Below are 18334 nucleotides of genomic sequence, written 5' to 3' on the forward strand. Positions count from 1 at the left end.
AGCACGGATGGGGCAGGGGTTGTAATGGGAATTTCTGTATCTTCTACACACTTTTGCCCTGAACCTAAGACTGTTCTAAAAAAAAAAAAAAAAAAAAGTCTTAATGAAAAAAAAAAAAAAAAGAAGTGCCTCAAACCTGACAGTTGTTCATCTAATGTGCGGTAAAATAAACTGGAGGAAAAAAAAAAGAAAGAAAGAAAGGAAATCCCTGGAGACATGCTTGACAGAAGTCAGTACTTTCTCATAATGATTGTATGTCAGGTCATAGCACAGTATTTTGGATTTTACCAAATTAAAAGACAGGGCATTTATCCTTGCGTCCAGAACTCCAGGTGAGCACACCTGAATAGCCCACACTATTGAAACTGCCATTCCAGCCAGAATATGAGTGGCCGAAAAATTCCCCGAGAAGAAAATGTTTTGTGCTTTTACAAAGAGAAGTTGGAAAATGCCTCCAAAGCCATTTCACGCACCCCATGCCAACTGCCAAGGACAGCCCTGGACAGGTTGCAGGCATTGCTCTTGCTGTTGCGTTGCTTAGGGAAGGCTGGGAGGGGCAGCCTGTCATCTCAGAGAGGAAAGGAGGAGCTGTTTCTCATGTCTAGAGACCATTCCCCCCACCTTTTTATAGATAAAGATCAAGTCTCCCTTGACATGATTGAATTGATCCCCATATGGTCAATCCAGAATATTCAGCCAGTTTGGGGCTCAGTTACCTTGGAGTGAAGGGACCAACCAGGCTCTGATCCACAAGGGCTGATGTGATAACTGAGGATTTGAGAACTGATCAGGCGTGCCCTGCCCTGATGCCTTTTGGTAGACTGATTACAAAAATGTCCTTCCCTGCATCCATACACTTTGTAATGTGACTTTGCATCTTCCCCATCGTGAGGTGGAAACTTTTCCCCATTCCTTGTATCTGGGCTGGCTTGATGCTTTGGCCGGTAGAATGTGGTGGAAGCGTCATTTTGTCCATTCTGAGCCTAAGCCTCAAGAGACTTTGGTGCTCAGGCTTTTGTTCATGGAACCCTTCCCGACTGCCCGGGCTAGCCTGCTGCATGATGAGAAACACAGGACCCTGTCACTCTTGTCATCCTAGCAACCAGTCAACCAACAGACCTGTAAGTGATGCCACCCTAGATAGCTGGCCTCGTGCATACCCATCATCTGGGCACACATACATGCACCAACCCAGCCAGGATTAGCCAAGCCAACCCAGACCAGCAGAACCACCCAGCTGACCTGCAGACTTGTGAGCAGCAAAAAATGGTTATTGTTTTAAGCAACTCCGTTTTGAGGTATTCAGTAATACAGCAATAAATGACTGATACACTCACCAAATGCAGCCAGAGCCTTTTAACAGCCAAGGAGAAGAAAGGGCAGGGTTAGCAAACTATAGCCAGTGGGGGCTACTGTCTGTTTGCAAATAAAACTTTATTGGAACACAGCCACATCCATTCATGGCAGCTTTCGTGCTGCAACGGCAAAGTTAAGTAGTTGCAAGAGAGGCCCTCTGGTCTGCGAAGTCTAAAATATTTACTGTCTGTCCCTTTAGGAAAAAGTCTGCTGACCCCTGGTCTAGGGTATAACAGAAACCAAAAACAACCACTGTGATCATCATCGTCATCATCATCATCATCATCATCATCATCATCATCCTGGCCTACCTCACAAACCTGGTGTAAAGATCTGATTTAGGAGTGAGGAAGTCAGAGTTGCTGTCGGAAGAATTTTGGCCCCACTCTGGGCTTCAGTTCCCTTATCTGGCATTGAAGGTAGATGAGTAAGGAACTCTCCAATTACTTCCGAGGTTGATTAAGCCTCACCTTGTTCAGACCAAATGAATAGAGGGTGGGGCCCAGGAATAAGCATTTTCCAGGCATCATCCCCACTTCCGTCCTCGGAGGATTCACATGCAAGTGAAAGCTTAAGAACCACTGATCTACACCATTTGGTTTCAGAAGGTTTGTCCACGGGAAAGACAGGCAGAAGCGCAAGTGTTTCCAAGGGACATGATGAGAAGTTGCAAAGCCTATTTTTGCAAGGAGATGTTTTAAGAACATCAAGTTTAGGTTGCCAGTTAGAATGTCCCTGAACAAATGAATCAGATTTCTCTATCAAGAGATCAGGCGATCTCTATCAAGAATCCAATCATAATGTCAATCAAAGGGAAGTAGGAGGAAAATAGGGAGTAGGCTCACCAAAAGCTGGAATATTAGGGAGGGATATTGATGATGATGATGATGCATTGTTTTACTCTTCAAGTACATGAGACTTGGCTCTCCAAATATATCATGAGCTCCTCAAAGGCAAGGCTTTGGGATATGCTTTCTGTGTAGTGCATGGTGATGAGCATTTGGGCTGTGAAGTCAGACAGACTTGGCTTAAAACCTCAGCGCAGCAACATGCTGAGCTCCGTGACCTTGGGCAGAGGGGCACACCTCTCTGATTGCTGCTTTCTCATCTGCAGAGGCGGGTAATAATACATCTATATAATAGGGCTGCTGAGAGAACTGAATGGGATATGCCTACAGAGAAGTCAGTAATGTCATTATTACTGTGCATACTGTAGGCACCTAATAAATATTGAACAGATCAGCAGACAGAGAAGTCTACAATCCATTGCACCATTTTCATTGCCCTAAAGCAGTGGGTCTTAACATGAGGTGGGGGGAAGAGGGTGGGCATGATTTTGCCCCCAGGGGCCATTTGTCAGCATCTGGAGACATTTTTGGTTGTCACAACTTGGGGGTGGGAAGCTACTGGTGTCTAGTGGGTAGAGGCCAGGGATCTTCCAAACACCTGACAATACACAAGACAGTCCTTCACAACAAAAAATTTATTTATCCCCAAATGTCAGTAGTGTTGAGGTTGAGAAACCCTGCCCTAAAGTCAAAAGCTTCTGTCTTTGCACCTGAAATCTTCCAGTCGAAAAGTGCTATAACTAGCACAAAAGAAAACATTGGGTTTGGAATTCTTTGGAATAGACACAAGGGGAACAAGATGCCAAGGTTTTAGAAAGCCAGGATGTTCTTTGGAGGGTTGATTAGCCCCTGTTACACCATGCAATGATGAGTTCATGCCTCGGGTCAGGAGACAACAGGTGCTTCTCTGGGAAATAGCTCCTTGAGTTTTGGGGACATGTTTTCCCCAAAACATGCCCACGCTCAGTGAGGGCTGCAGACAGATTTTATCAGGCTTTGCAAACTATTTGACATTAGAGTGTCTGGCTGGGTAAGGAACGGAATGACTCAGTCCCAGCTGATTTGCCACTTAGCTCTAAAGCACCATGTCTGCTTTCTGTTATTTTTATATGCCAAATAGCGTTGCCAGCTCCAGGCTCTATGTCCCTTTCAGGAGGACAAAGGAACAGCTCAGTAGTTCCCAATGCATTGTTAGCTCCTTGAGTCATTTCACCTTGGCTTCAGTTGATAAGCTAGCAAGGCAGACGAGCCAGAGAAGGGACTACTTACACGTGAGCCTCAGGTAGCGAGGGCAAGATGATGCAGCTGTGCACGGGGGTGAACGGGCGAATGACTCCAGCGCCCATCTTCTTAACCTTCTCGTCATCGTATGTGCTGGAGGAGAAGCAGAAAGAGAGAAACAGCGTGAGCAAGGAGCAGCAGGTTTTTTTTTTTTTTAATTAGTTTATTTATTTGAGAGAGAGAGAGCACGCATGCAAGCACACGAGCCAGGGGAGGAGCAGAGGGAGAGGGAGAAGCAGACTCCCCGCTGAGCAGGGAGCCTGATGCTGCGGGTCTCGATCCCAGGACCCTGGGATCATGACCTGAGCTGAAGGCAGATGCTTAACCGACTGAGCCACCCAGGCACCCCAAGGAGCAGCAGTTTCAAATACCTTCTTCTCTTGCCAGGGTTTATTTGGAAGATATGATTGGGCACCTACTATGTGCCAGGCAATAATTCTGGCTCAAGGGATGAGGAGGCTTCTAGATGCAGCCAATGGACAGATCATATAAAAACCTCTGCTCTCCTGGAGCGCTTATTCTAGTGGAGGAACAAAGAGAATTAACAAGATAAACGGGGAAATGCTGTGGTGTATTAACAAAGATTAGGGCTGGGGTATGTTTTCTGAAAGGGCCAGACAAACATTTATGACTGTGTCGGACATGCAGTCTATGTTGCAACTACTTAGTAGAATGAAAGCAGCCATGGACATATGGAAACAATATGTAAATGTCGGTGTTCCAATAAAACTTTATTTATAAAACCAGCCTAGGGGCTGGATATGGCCCATGGGCTGGAGTTTGCTAACCCTGCTGTACTAAATAGTGAGACATGCTCTGGGGAATAAAAAACAGAGTTCAGAAGGGCTGGGAGGGCTGGGAGTTGCAATTTTAAATAGGGTAATGAGGGGCGGTATCACTGAAAAGGTGACATTTGATAAAAAATCTGCAGAGTATAAGGGAGTGAGGCACACAGATGTCTTGGGGCAGCGCATTCTGGATAGAGGGAACAGCAGGTACAAATGTCCTGAGGTGGAGCTGTGTTTCAGAGACAGCAGGGAGGTGAGGGGGAGGAGGGAAGGGAGAGAACAGGGGCCTTGCAGACCACCATGGGGACTTGGGCCTTTTCTCTAAATGAGAGTAAAGGATTTTGAGCTGAGAGAAGATGCGTCTGACTTGCATTCAGAAAGGATCCTTCTGGCCACTGTTTTGAAAATGGTCTGTGGTGGGGGTGGAGGGCAAGGACAGAGGCAAGGAGACCTGTTAGGGGTATTGCAATAATTCCAGCCTCAGAGAGGAAGGTGGCTTCGGCCTGGCCATGGGGTCCTGGCCATGGGGACAGTGAAAAGTAGCAATGAAGGTATGAGCCAAAGCCAAGGAACTGCCTGGAGTTTGTGGTTCCTGTTTCTCCACCATCATGGAGCAAGTCATTTCAGTTATAGAAAATAGTTTCTTTTTTTTCTTTCTAGCAGGCCAAAGTCATAGGATATATATTGTTTTGCCCATGACCAAATCTAGCCTGCAGACACATTTTAAGAAGCCTACTGTGTGTGTAATTGGATCAATTGTGTTTTAAAACTGGGAGATTTCACATAAAAATGGAGAGGTTTTGGCTCTGAAAACTTGAAAACTGTTGCCACTCTGGGCCTGTGTTCTGGCTGGCTAGAGTCAGGTGGGGCCCAAGATCAAGGTCGTTGCCCACTTTACACGTGGTGTGGGTTTCTCGGGGTTGCCTGAGACTCATGCACCCCTGGCTTCTCACTCATCAGCCTTATTACTTCTTGCTGCATGTGAATTCCCTTAGGGCCTTTTAGTTTCTGAGCCTCAGTCTAAGTACCTTCATTGATTGAATCATTGACAGGTTCCCTGGTTCATTCATTTCTGCCTGGATTTATTGAACATCTCTGGATGGCTAGAGGCCGTGGACATAGCAATGAATGAGACAGACCCAGCCTCTCCCCTCTGAAGCTTAGAGTCTAGGGGCAGAAACGGGCATAACCAAACATGCAGTTGTGATGAGGCTGAGTGGAAGAGTGTATGGTTCTTCAATAGCACAAAATAGGGAGTTTGGCTGAAATGGGGCCAGGGAGTACTTCTTGGAGGAAGCTGTGGCAATTTAGAACCACATGCCCCAAGTCTTTGACTCTCTTCCAAGGAAGAGATGGCCATATGTGCCCTTCCCCTGGAATCTTGGTTTTGTGAGTTGCTAAGCTATTAGAATGTGTTAATCAAAAGAAATTGATGTGACGCCTGTTTCTGGGCGTAGGCTCCACGAACTGGCAGCTTCTTCTCAGGTCTCGGGATGCTCACTGTTAGCACCCAGCCATGGCCATGCTGTGAGGAAGCTGGCAGCCTGTGAAAAGGCCCATAGGGAGAAGAACCATGGCTGCTGGGTCTCAGCCCTGGCTGAGCTCACAAACTGACAGCCAGCTCCAAGTGGCTACCCATGTGGATGCACCATGTTGGAAATGGACCCTTCTAGCTGCCCCAGCTAGTAGTGCTGGAGACAGTCTTCCCCACTTGCCCAGCTCAAGCTGCAGATTTGTGAGCGAAATAAATGTTTGCTGTCTTGAGTTCTTAAGTTTTGGAGTGGTTGTTCATAGCAGCAGTAACTGGAACAAACACTGGGCTAAAATCTGTAGGTTTGAATGGGAATTAAGTAGGTGAATGGGATGGGGAAAGCCCTCGGCGGGGGGGGGGGGGGGGGGGGGGGGGGGGGGGGGGGGGGGCATATCATGAGTGCAGAAGTAGGGGAGTGTGTGCGGCTGGGGCAGAGGGAGAAAGAGAGGACTAGCCCAGCCGGAGTCTTGTGGCCCCTGCTCAGACTTTGGTCTTTATCCTGTGAGGAATGGCAGCCATCCAGGGTTTTAAGCTGAAAGCAATTTATGTGTCGAGAAGATCACTCTGGTTTTGTGTGGGGAATGAGGCCGAGGGGGGCAGAGGAGGCAGAGTGGGGACACACATTAGGAATTTACCTTTCTCCTGAGAATTCGAGGACAATCCTGCGGTTATAGAGTTAACTAAAAAATAGGACCAGAATCTAGGCCCCCTGATTTCCGTTTCCACGAGCTCTTTATTCAACCCTAGAGCTGAGGGAGTCACAAGCAAATACATGGGCTTGCCTGGTTGTACTGGCCCAACTGTGTCCCCCAGTGTGGTTTAGATTACATAGAAATTAACCCAACTGTTCCAGTCCTTAATCTCTCGTTTTCTGTCCTCCCTCAACCAGACAACAAGAAAAATTCTACCCCTTGTTTTTTTCACCTTTTCAGCTAAATCTGCAACTGAAAAACGAGGTCATTGAGCACAGTGGGAAAGACTGCTTGCAGGCAGAAATCTTTCCGGACATGCTTGATTTTCTTTTTCCCTTTGCCTACTTTGTCAGACTTAAAACTTTTGTCTGAAAGAATTTATCCTATGGTCTTGGAGCCAGTGGGGGGCGGGGCGGGGAATAATCCCTCTTGCTTTTGATAATGCGCAAGATCAAATACCTTGTTAAAAAAGTATTTTAAATTAACACTTGTCTTTTTGATACTTCTGTGATTGGAATGATATTTATAGCACATGGCTCTTAGATGAAATATGCTTTCGAGCCTGCCTGGAAATGAAGATTTTTAGCCATAAATCTGAGGATTTTAGGTAACTGAGGCCCAGAGAGATCAAATTCACCTTTTTGCATAAAAATAGCTAATAGTTACTGAGGGCTTCCTGTTTAGTATGCCAGGCTCTGCACTAAGCATTGTTTCATTGGATCCTCATAACAAACCTGGGAGTTTGGTGCCACTCATGGGTGAAGGAGGCTCAGAGAGATACAGTGACTGGCCCAAAGTTAAACAGTTGTTTGGGGGAAGTCAGGACTCGAACCCAAGCCAGTCAGTCAGAAGTACAGGTGACAACCTGGGTGTTGTGGTTGGCATCTGATGTGGGGGGCAGACTCGTGGGACTGAGCCCTTAACCTGTGGGATCTGATGCTACCTCCAGGTCAATAGAGTCAGAATTGAGTTGGATGATAGCATGCCCCGCCGGTGTCTCAGAGAATTGCTTGGTGTGGGAGAAAACCTCACACATCTGGTGTCAGAAGTGTGAGTGTGGTCATGGCGTCAGAGTAAAGGAGAAACACACGGCAGGAGCACATATTGAGGTGTGCCTGGGTGGCACAGCCGGTTAAGTGTCCAACTCTTGGTTTCAGCTCAGGTCATGATCTAAGGTCCTGGGATCAAGGCCCACATCAGGCTCCATGCTCAGCACAGGGTCTGCTTGAGATTCTATCTCCCTCTCCCTTTGCCCCTCCTGCTCATGCTCTCTCTCTCCCTAAAATAAATAAATAAATCTTTAAAAAAAAAGAAAGAAGCACATATCGATACTTCTGTATATTAACACTGTGAAGAACAGAATTTGGGACATATTGCGGAGGAAAGGGGGTATCTGCTGTTGGTTCCTTTCCTCTGTAGCTGGCAACCCTGGCAATTTGGGTCCTTGAAGCCCTAGCAGAGTGATTCTCAACCTTGGCTCCACATTGGAATCATTGTGGGAACTTTAAAACATACTCTGTCCAGGGAACACCCCCAGAGAATCTGATGTAGTTGACCTGGGAAGTACCCTGGGCATTAATATTTTGTGTTATTTAGTTGTATCCGTGGGATGAGGTGAGCTTTGGGTCCTCCTACTCTGCCATCTTCCCCTGGGCATTGGTATTTTGAAAACTGCCCAGGCGATTCTAATGTGTAGCCAGGGTTGAGACCACTGCTGTAAGAGGACAATGGCTATAGGGGTAGGCCATTTCTACCATCTTTCCTCTCCACCTGCCTCAGCACCTCCTTTCCATCCTGGATTTGTGCCTCATTCAACTCTAAGTATCCTAGGAGTCTATCCATGCAGAATGGTGCAGCCTAGGACTTTTGGTGTCACTCAGATTGGGACTCAGGGAATGCTTTCTAACTTATGACCTTAGTCACAAGGGAATTATGTGAGCATTTCTAAACTTCATTCCTAATCTCTAAAAAGGGGGTGGGTAATAACAGTACCAATCTAAGGAATGTTTTGAAATTTAGATGAAAAGATGTGCATAAAGCACATAGTAGACACTCATTATAATTATTGTTGTGGTTGTTACTATCATAGTTCCTATTGCTATTGTTACGTGAACGGACATTTCATAATGGACCCATCTGTTGATGGTCTTCTTCCAACCAGAGGAAAGACCTTTAGAGAAAGAGGGGGGCTACTTTATTCAACAAACCAACAAACATTTCTTGTGCACCTGCTTTGGGTGGACCCTGAGCTAGGATTCGGGGATGCAGCTGAAGGTCTAGAAGAGAGATACTAATGTGGGTTATAGTAAACCAGCACACAAACACATTACAGGAACCCTGAGTCTGAATGGGTTTTGGAGGGGCTTGATCTGAAGTCCAGGAAGTATCAGGAGAGGGCAGCATTCACCCTGGGCTTTTAATAAGTAGAACTTTAGTTGGAAGAGGATGTGGGGAAGGGTATTTAAGGCCCAAGGAACAGCGTGAGGAGAGGCCTAGGGGTAGGGGCAAGCCGGGTAAAGAGAGGGAAAGAGGCACCTTTGGGGACCAGCAAGAGTTCTTGGATATAGCTCTTGGCATTAGACATGAGGACAGACATCTGTTGTAGAAGACACCCCACTGAGTGCCAAGAGGTGAGGCTGACAAGGTAGGTTGGAGCCGACTAAAAGAAATGGTCAGACGCCAGCCCGAGAGGGGGCTTCCGGTCAGAGACAGCCACCATCTCCCAGCCCAGCCGGGCGGCTACACTCTGCATGGCCCTTCCCCAGACTGTCGGCACTGCAGATGCCACATCTACTTACGTCAAAAGAATTTCGCCATAATGGATTTCTGACATCTTTTTGGCTGGCTGGAATTTATGTCTTTCTTCCTCTTTGAGTTTCTGAAGTTGCTGTAGCTTCTTTTTCAAGGCACTCTCCTCTCGCAGCATGCTGAAGTATCCGCGGCCTATCTTCACTGACCGAATCAACACGCTGGAGGTGGGGGGGTGGGGAGAGAGGGAGGGAGAGAGCAACAAAGCTGAGCTGACCATTAAGACAATGCCATATTGTCCTGGGACTGCTCATCTCTGAAGGGCACCGTCATACCTGCAGGGCAGGAACCTTCTTGCCTTTGGAACTCCAGAGTCAGATGGACCTGACCTTGAATATTTAACCTCTCTGGTCTCAGTTCCTTCCTCACTCCTTTATTCAACAAGTCTTTATTGAGCACCTACTATGTGCAGGCACTCTGTTAGGTGCTATGAAATGAGCATAATGATCCACATCCCCACAGGATGAGACACATTTATGCATGGAAGGGGGCTCGTCCATAATAATCAGTAGCAGATCAGTACTGTAGGGCCCGGGCTCCTGGCCAAGGCTGCCTCCTCTGATTCCCCTAAATGCTCACATTTGCTTCACGCGCTTCACAATGGCTGCAGAAGTGGAGTTAGTAAGGTGTATAGGTGCTTGCTCTGTCACGTAACCTAAGTTGAGACTTCGTGATTCTTTTCTTGCTGACTCCACCACTGTCCTAGTCAGACATCTTGATGCCAAGACATTCTGTGCCTGATGGTCTATACACCTCCCCCACTTTGCCATTTCTCACCTTGGGGTTAGAGTTTGGCAGCACTCTGTTGGAGAAGGAGTAAACACATCTCTCTGTCTGTCCACCTATTTGACTCTGTGGGAAGTTGTGGGAAATAAATTTCTGTTGTTTGCAAGCTGCACGGTCTGTGGTACCTCATTGTACCAGCTGGAACTGATTAGGACAGGTGAGTCCGAAGACGGCCCGTTCACGAAACTCCAAGTGTCTTTAAAAAGCTGGAGCACAGAAGGAATATGGGAGAGTGGCCAGAGCTAACGCTGTCAACTGGCCGGGAACAGGTGGTCTAGGGCTTTGGAGTCTGGATTGAAGCGAGCCCCCATCTGGGAGTCGCTAGAAATAGAACTTGTACAAATGCTTCAGGAATCTGCAAATGTTTGATTTTTCATGAACAATTTTTCAAGCTAATAACAGTGCAGAACCACAAAACATCCTGTTTTACACCAGATCGATTCATCTTGTACAAGCTTTTCCTGCCATTTCTATTGTGTTGACCAATTCTGCAATGCACATTTTTTCCACATCTTAACACGTTTGAGATGAGGGTGTCTTATAGTCACTGCCAGCCAAATGGCAGTTGTATTGTGTTTGTCATCATCTACACAGTCAAACTTGGTTGTGACTCCGGACAGCCTGACCACACAATAGCCCCCCTTGATGTTTTAGACCACAAAACCACTGGATCATGAGCTGGGGTCTGAAACCCCCCCCCTTTTTTTGAAACATATTCTTCTAAAATCAAAACAGTGCCACTATCAAAATTTGCAGACTGGGGGTCAGCAGCTAGGAAGAAAATCTTGGCGACAATAGCAAAGCATCCTTTTAAGAAATGTTGCATCCAGCATTGTTGACTCTAATGGAAACATGTGATTCAGAAGAGCTGGACTTTAAATATGAATAAGTCTGAAGAATCTCTTAAGCAATGTATTTCTCTTATATTTTCCCTTTTATGCAAACAGAAAGTGATATATAAAAAATTGTCTAGGAGAGTGAAGAAGAGCTTTTAAAAATCATGACATAATATTTTTATGAAATTGAAATTCTAGAAGGATAAGAAAGCATTGTTTTAATTTAATTGGCAGTGTTTATATCTTGTTTTAAGTGATGTGTCTTAGCTTCAGTGACAGCTTAGATGAAATATGGTATGTGAGTTTCTTATAAATATGTCACAGGCAGGTCATCAGTGATCTTTTTCTAAACTCAGACCTTGCTTCTCACCTCATGTCAACTTTTCTGAATGTCTACACCATCTGTCACATGTCCAGCCCAGCCAGCCCGTTGCAGGCAAGGATCAGGCATTATCCCAGTTCATATTCTTGTCACAGCAAAATAATCTCTCAGTTTCCTCTTGGACAAAATTGTGCAAAAATAAATGAATGTGTAACCTAAGGTAAAACAGTGAAACCATATTACAGATAACTTTGGCCCTTAATTGTCAGTTCTAGGTGCTTTTGCCTGGCTTTTATTTTTAGGTTTAGGAATGCGAGCAGTTGATATGATGTGGAATTCGTGTTTGAAACAACAGTGTGCTTCTATTTTGCTTTCAGGCTTCTGAATCCACTAATCAAAAGAGTGTCCTGAGGTTGCAAGATAACCTGATAAAAAAGAAAACTGTTACCATTGGCAACCCCTTAATTTCACAAATGAGGGTTTTCTTGCTGTAGCGCAAACAAAGCGATTGCAGAGCCACCCTGGGGGCTGGGGCTGATGTGACAGCAACGTTTGTTGTGTTACTTCACTGAGACCTCTTACTCAAAATTTGGTTCAGAGGTTGAAACTGACACCACAGATGCACTAAAAATGTGTGAAGTGACTTAATACTTACAAAATGAGGCTTTCTGGGCGGAGCAGGGAAGGCTCCCAAGCAGGTCTGAAATCAGCCTGCGAGAGCAGGGAGGGGTGACTGGCTTAGGGTTTTATCGTGGTCAGGGAGTGGGGTTGGGGTGAGCAGTCCCTTGTCTGTGGCTTGAGCTTCCCTCCAGCACCAAAAGAAGCAGCAGCTGGACTTTCTTGTTAGCTTGCCCAGGTGTGGGCAGAAGGGAAAGAGGCAGTGGGGGGAGCTTGAAAGCTGCGAACAGTCACACATCAAAAATGGAGTCAGATTCTTTATTGCATTAATTCACGCCCAACTTGATATTTGTCTGTTTGCTTGAATAGCTGCATCATTATCAACCATCCAACAAAAATTTGTTGAATGCTTACTGTGTGCCAGGCACTATTCTGGGTGCTGAGATACAGCAGCAAACAAAACAGCCACAGAATTCCTGCACTCGTGAAGTTCAGGTGGAGACAGACAAAAACAAAGAGTAAACTGTAGACAATATATGAAGTGCTGTGGAGGAACATAAAATGGGGACATGGGGAGAGTGACTGCCAGGGGTGGAGGGGTGTGTGCAATTTTAGATAGAAGATCAGCTGAATGGATAAAGAAGATGTGATACACACACACACACACACACACACACACACACACACAGGAATATTACTCAGCCATCAAAAAAAAAAAGAAATTTTGCCATTTGCTACAATGTGGATGGAACTAGAGGGTATTATGCTAAGCAAAATAAGTCAATCAGAGAGAGATAATTACCTTATGATTTCACTCGTGTGCAATTTAAGAAACAAAACAGAGTAGCATAGGGGAAGAGAGGGAAAAATAAAACAAGATGAAATCAGAGAGGGAAACTAAGAGATTCTTAACTATAGGAAACAAAATGAGTGTTGCTGGAGGAGAGGGGGGTGGGGGGATGGGGTAACTGGGTAATGGGCATTAAGGAAGACACATGATGTAATGAGTACTAGATGTTATATAGAACTGATGAATCACTGACCTCTACCTCTGAAACTAATAATACACTATATGTTAATTAACTGAATGTAAATGAAATTAAATTAAATTAAAAAAATAAATAGATCAACAAAAGGTCTTGCTGAGAGGGTGTCATGCAGGTTTCTGGGGGAAGAGTGTTTCAAGTAGAGGGAACAGCATATGCAAAGGCCCTGGGCAAGTACAGTTCTAGATTAAGCAAGTTTAGTTTTCATGGAGTCAAATCTGATATTGCACAATACATTTGTGCTACTAATGCATTGTATTTGCTTTAGATACTGGTTTCTATTTAAGACTTGTAGTAGAAAGGTCCTGCTCTAAAAAAGGAAGGAAGGAAAGAAGGGAGAAAGGAAGAAAGGAAAGAAGGGGAAGAGGAAGGAGGGCAGGGAGGAAGGAAGGAAGGGAGGGCGGGAGGGAGAAAGGGAGAAAGGGAAAGAAGTGCTGGGTCCCAGATGGGAAAATGTAGGGAAATACCAGGGGACACTGCTGCTCTGGGCACCTGCTGCTTCCCCACAGCCTTGCACCAGGGTGCTACTCCAGGAAGCAGTAGATTTTACCATTTTAATTAAGAAGCTCATTGCTAATAACTCAATCTAACATCCTCTTGTGCAGGACCCCAGTAACAGAACTGTAGAGGCCTCTCTGCTGCAGGATGTCAGTAAGACTTAAGCGCTTCCAGTGTGCTCTTGAGATGTAATAAATCATGCAGATAAAAGGCCTTTGCAGTGAACTAGGCAATGATGAGATTTCACATCTGTGGTAGAACTTAGCCCTGCCCTCCACTATGTCTGTGCCCCACCCTCTCAACCCCCTCACTCCTAGATGCATGGATTAACTTATTTGTCCTCACAACAGCTCCATGTTGTATGTAGATGCTGCCATTTCCACTGGGTCTGAACCCAGGTAGTGGATTCAGCTGTGGAGTCCAGCTGTCCGTTGTGCTTGTTTATAGAACGTCGGGATGTTTCTGCTGGAAAGTCTCGTCTGCCTACCCTGGAAATGCCTTCCATTGACTTTAGAGATTCCATGGGCCACTGGGTCCTTGGCTAACTTGGGTGGCTGGCTTGGCAATGACTGGCAGGTGTCAGAGCTTTCCTTTAGCTGTGAAACCTCCCTTGGTGTCGCCCAGATTCTCTTAGGGAGTGAAAGGTCGTCAGCGAAAGTTGTCCGTCCTAGGACAGACCACAGTCTTCAGGGACAGAGAGTGGGGGCAGGTGTGGAGAAGACTCATCGTGTGTGATATTGTGCATAGCAATGGCAGGGGTCCCACAGACATGGAACAGACCTGGCCAGTTTGGTGGGCTTTGGGCTCGGATTTCAGTGTCTGATTTCAAAGCCTCTGTCTTCCCCTGAAGAACCTGTAACCAACTAGATCCTGAAAGGTGTGTATTATGGATTGAACTGTGTCCTGCCACAATTCATAGGTTGAAGCCTTAACTCCCAGTATCTCAGAATGTGACCTTATCTAGAAATAAAGTCATTGCTGATGCAATTAGTTAAGATGAGGTCGTGGCTGGAGTAGGGTGGGCCCCTCGTCCAATATGACTGGTGTCCTTATCAAAAGGGGAAATTTGGACCAAGGTGTGCACACAGGGAGAATGCCATATGAAGATGAAGGCAGAGATGCGGGTGATGCTTCCACAGGCCAGTGGGGAACACGAGAGATGGCCTGCAAATCATGAGAAGCTAGGTGGAGGCATGGAACAGTCTCCCTCATAGGCCTCCAAAGGAACCAACCCCCTGACACACTGATCTTGGACTTCTAGCCTCCAGAAGTATGAGACAATACATTTCTGTTGCTGAGCCACCTGGTGTGTGGTGCTTTGTTCTGACAGCCCTAGCAAACTATTACAGTGTGATCAGATATCTAGGCCTACGCTCATGGAACCACTTAACTGTTTATATTGTCTTTGGCTGTAAGGATTAACCACAGCCTTATTAAATTAATTTATAAAAAGTGACAGGTCCATGTCACAGCAAATAAAAAGGGCTTGACTGTTAAGTGCCATGCCTTAGGCTGGACATCTGTTAGGTGTCGGACCCTGTGTTAAGTTCTGTTTGGGGCGCTGGCATTACAAAGGTGAACACATCCTCAAAGAATTCACAGCCTTTACCTCTGCAATCTTAGTGATCTATCTTTTTATTGTAATCAAGAGGTCGGTGAGAGATTTATTTGACTCATTTATGTTCTTATTCCAAAAAGTATTGGAAAAATTTTTAAAAAGTGATACAGGCAGGGAAAACAAGAGGCCAAAATCAGGTAAGACAGGTGTCAAAACCTACACCACGTGATTGAGTGTGCCAGTTTGGCCCTGAGCCATCCTAGTGGCTAACGCAAGGAAGGAAGCACAATCCCTCATGTGATTCCTAATGTCCATAAAATTTTTAAAGAACTGTTCAGGAGATGCCTACTTATTCCTGGTGTTGAAATTGGGAAGAGATTTCGCTCAAGGATCTGTACAGGGAGGACACCGTGTAAAGCCACTTCTTTAACAAAACCCTAAATGCCAATAGTGACGAATGCCTCTGTAACTCACAGAAAGGGGTAGGGGAACCCAGCTTGAGGAATCTAGCCAGTAAGTGTTCTGTTGGAATTACCACCCCTTTTCAACCAACGCAGCCAGACTCCCAGCTGCTAGATCTTCTGGGAAGAGCTGGGTGAGAGATGAGCAGCGTTGGGGGGGAGGGTCTGGGCCCTCATATCAGACACACCAGTCTATTCTGGGAGCTTCAGGCTACAAGATGTTCATTCAGTGAGCTGAGAAGTGCTCCCACGGTACTGTAGAGGCCCATTTAAAAATACTTAATATTTTAGCAAATTCCCATCTAATTCCCTTGTATGTTCCCTACATTTTCTCCATCATTATTGCTGATTACCAGGCTATTTGTGTGAAGGGAGCTATTTGCAGGGAAGAGCAGTTTTCGCCTTTAAATCCACTCACCCGGGGCCTCCTGTTCACCGCTTTCCACGCTGTAAAACTCCCCTGGCTAACATCGCAAGAGGAACGATGGGGAGTAAAATAATTAACTGCATCAGGCAAGCGGAGGAAGAAGCCAATTATAAAATGGAAAGTTTCCTCTACCCAGTGCCACTTATTCTTAACCAGTGCATGGGGGTGGGTTTTTATTTTTAAGGGACATATGTTCTCTGTACTGGAGCCTGCATGTGATCCCATGAATGGAGATTGCTCACTTTGGCAACAGGAGTATTCTTAGCAGGGCTTAGCTGAGACAGACCAAAGGCACAGAAGTAAGGAAGCCCAGGTTTTTCTCCCAAGCACCTTCAGAATTGAGGAGCAGTAAATACATGGTGAGGCTTGCAGGGGACATCCTCTGCATGGGACCTTTACTTTGCCTCTCTTTTAGGCAGGTTTTAAACCTCTCTGAACTACAGGGGCACCTGGGTGGCTCAGTTGGTTAAGCATCTGCCTTCAGCTCAGGTCATGATCCTGAGGTCCTGGAATAGAGTCCCACATCGGGTTCCCTGCCCAGTGGGGAACCTGCTTCTCCCTTTCCTTCTGCCCCTCCTCCCACTCGTGCTCTCTCTCTCTCAAATAAATAAATAAAATCTTTAAAAAACACAGACACAAAAAAAACCTCTCTGAACCACAGCCTCTTCATCTCCAAATGGGAAAAATCTTAGTTCTTGCCTCGAAGGGCCTTTGGGAGGATTAAATGAGATGATGGACATAAAGAGCTTAGTACGGTGCCTAGTACATAGGACTCAATGATTGGGAGCTATAATTGTTATTGCCAACTCGACAACAGTTCCGAGGGTTCGGTGTGATTTACAGGTGAGAAAACAGGGCAAGGGGTAGGTAAATGATGAGGGTCCATAACAGCTGGAAAGTGGCAAAGCAGGGATTAGAAGCCAGGAGGGCTGGGTCCAGAATTTTCCTCTCTCCACCTGCATGCTGCAAAGTCAAGCACATTCAGCAGGAAGCTTTAAAGCTTTGACTTTGTGTATCTCCAGGCTATATATGTTGCATGCAGAGTACATCTCTAGGCCTATAGAATAGAAACTGGTGGCTTAGCTTTTCCCCCTTTAGACCATGTTTTACCCAGTCCAAGATACCACCTATGGCAGATTAAAGTCATTATTCACATTCTCCCATTCCCTGCATTCCAGTGTGGAATATACTTCCCAGCACCCTGACTTTTGGCTTTCACGTGACTTCCTTGGCCTATGGATGCTAGCAGATATGACTTGAACAGAGGCTTGAAATAAGCTTGCTCAGTTGGGCCCATGACAATAACAAAACCCACTATTTTGCTGAACCCAGAAGAATGAGAAAGGCATGAGGAACAGAACTGAACCCACCTAATCTCAGCCAAGATTGGCCAGACCCCAGTTAACCTACAGACACACCAGCAAAGGAAGAAATACTTACTGAAAGTCGCTGGGTTTGGGGCAGCTTGTTACATAGCGTTATGGTGAAAATAGCTGACCAATACATTATCTATTATAAGATGCACTTTTATTTTTGACCCACAAAGAAGGAAAAATCCATGCCAGTTAAATTAAGAAATAATTTTACATTACATCCCCAGTTCAGAGATGTTAAAATGTGGGGGATGGGGTGGGGGAATGTCCCTCTTAGATATGATAAAATATGATATTAAGAAAGAAATTGCCTCAGACCCGAGAAAAGATGGTCCAGAACAGAACTTAGATCATAAAGTAATTAACAACTCATCTGAGAAATATCTAGAATACTTAATAAAATATTTGTGCAAATTTCTGATATCTTCTGATGAGATTAAGAGCCCTTTCGGGGTTTTAGATTTACCCACACAGCTGGAGCACCAGACTTGTAACAAGCCTCTTAATCTTTAACTAACCATTCCTCCCTTGAGCTCCTTGCTCCTTGCTGCTCAAAGTCTGGTGCTCTTTGTCCTAGCATCATGAGCATCACCTAGGAGCTTGTTAGAAAGGCAGAATCTTGGGTCCCCCTCGGACCTCCTGAATGAGAATCTGCATCTTAACAGGACCCCCCAGGTGATTCATATACACATTGAAGTCTGAGATGCATTTGTCTAGCTGCCCCCTTTCCCCTATTAAAAACAAAAACCAACAAAACAAAACAATTCTCCAGAAAGAAATCCTTGAACTGGCTCTATTAGAAGCCTGCTTCCCTTGCTACAGGATTTGAAATAAAACTTACACGCTAGCAGTCACTTCATCACAGAAAGTTCTTTAAAGCAAGTCTATAGCGGACATTGTCACCCTTTGAGGGCACTCTGCTTGCAATGAGTCTCCCGTTACCCGAATCCGCCTCCATCCCCAGGGCCCTAGAGGAAACTAGGATGAACAGCATCAAAAGCAGCCCCAGCTCCCTTCACAGGGGCCTTTTGAGAAGCTGTGGAGTTCTGCGGAGCTGGGGGAGTAGCAAAGGGAACTCGTGTTCACCCTTTCTATTAGGGGGGGC

General features: G+C 45.7%; 1 protein-coding gene across 1 annotated transcript in view; it reads right to left on the minus strand.

The window, feature by feature from the left end:
- CCDC60 (coiled-coil domain containing 60) overlaps nucleotides 1-18334 on the minus strand; it is a 150856-nt gene that overhangs the window by 39457 nt on the left and 93065 nt on the right. Inside the window, exons 3-4 of the mRNA XM_032431271.1 lie at nucleotides 9295-9465; nucleotides 3474-3578 (exon numbers count right to left, since the gene is read on the minus strand). Of these exons, the coding sequence (XP_032287162.1) occupies nucleotides 3474-3578; nucleotides 9295-9465 (276 nt within the window). The remainder of the gene's footprint in view (nucleotides 1-3473; nucleotides 3579-9294; nucleotides 9466-18334) is intronic.

Source organism: Phoca vitulina, unplaced genomic scaffold (genome assembly GCF_004348235.1).
Source record: "Phoca vitulina isolate PV1807 unplaced genomic scaffold, GSC_HSeal_1.0 scaffold46, whole genome shotgun sequence".
Classification (NCBI taxonomy): Eukaryota; Metazoa; Chordata; class Mammalia; order Carnivora; family Phocidae; genus Phoca; species Phoca vitulina.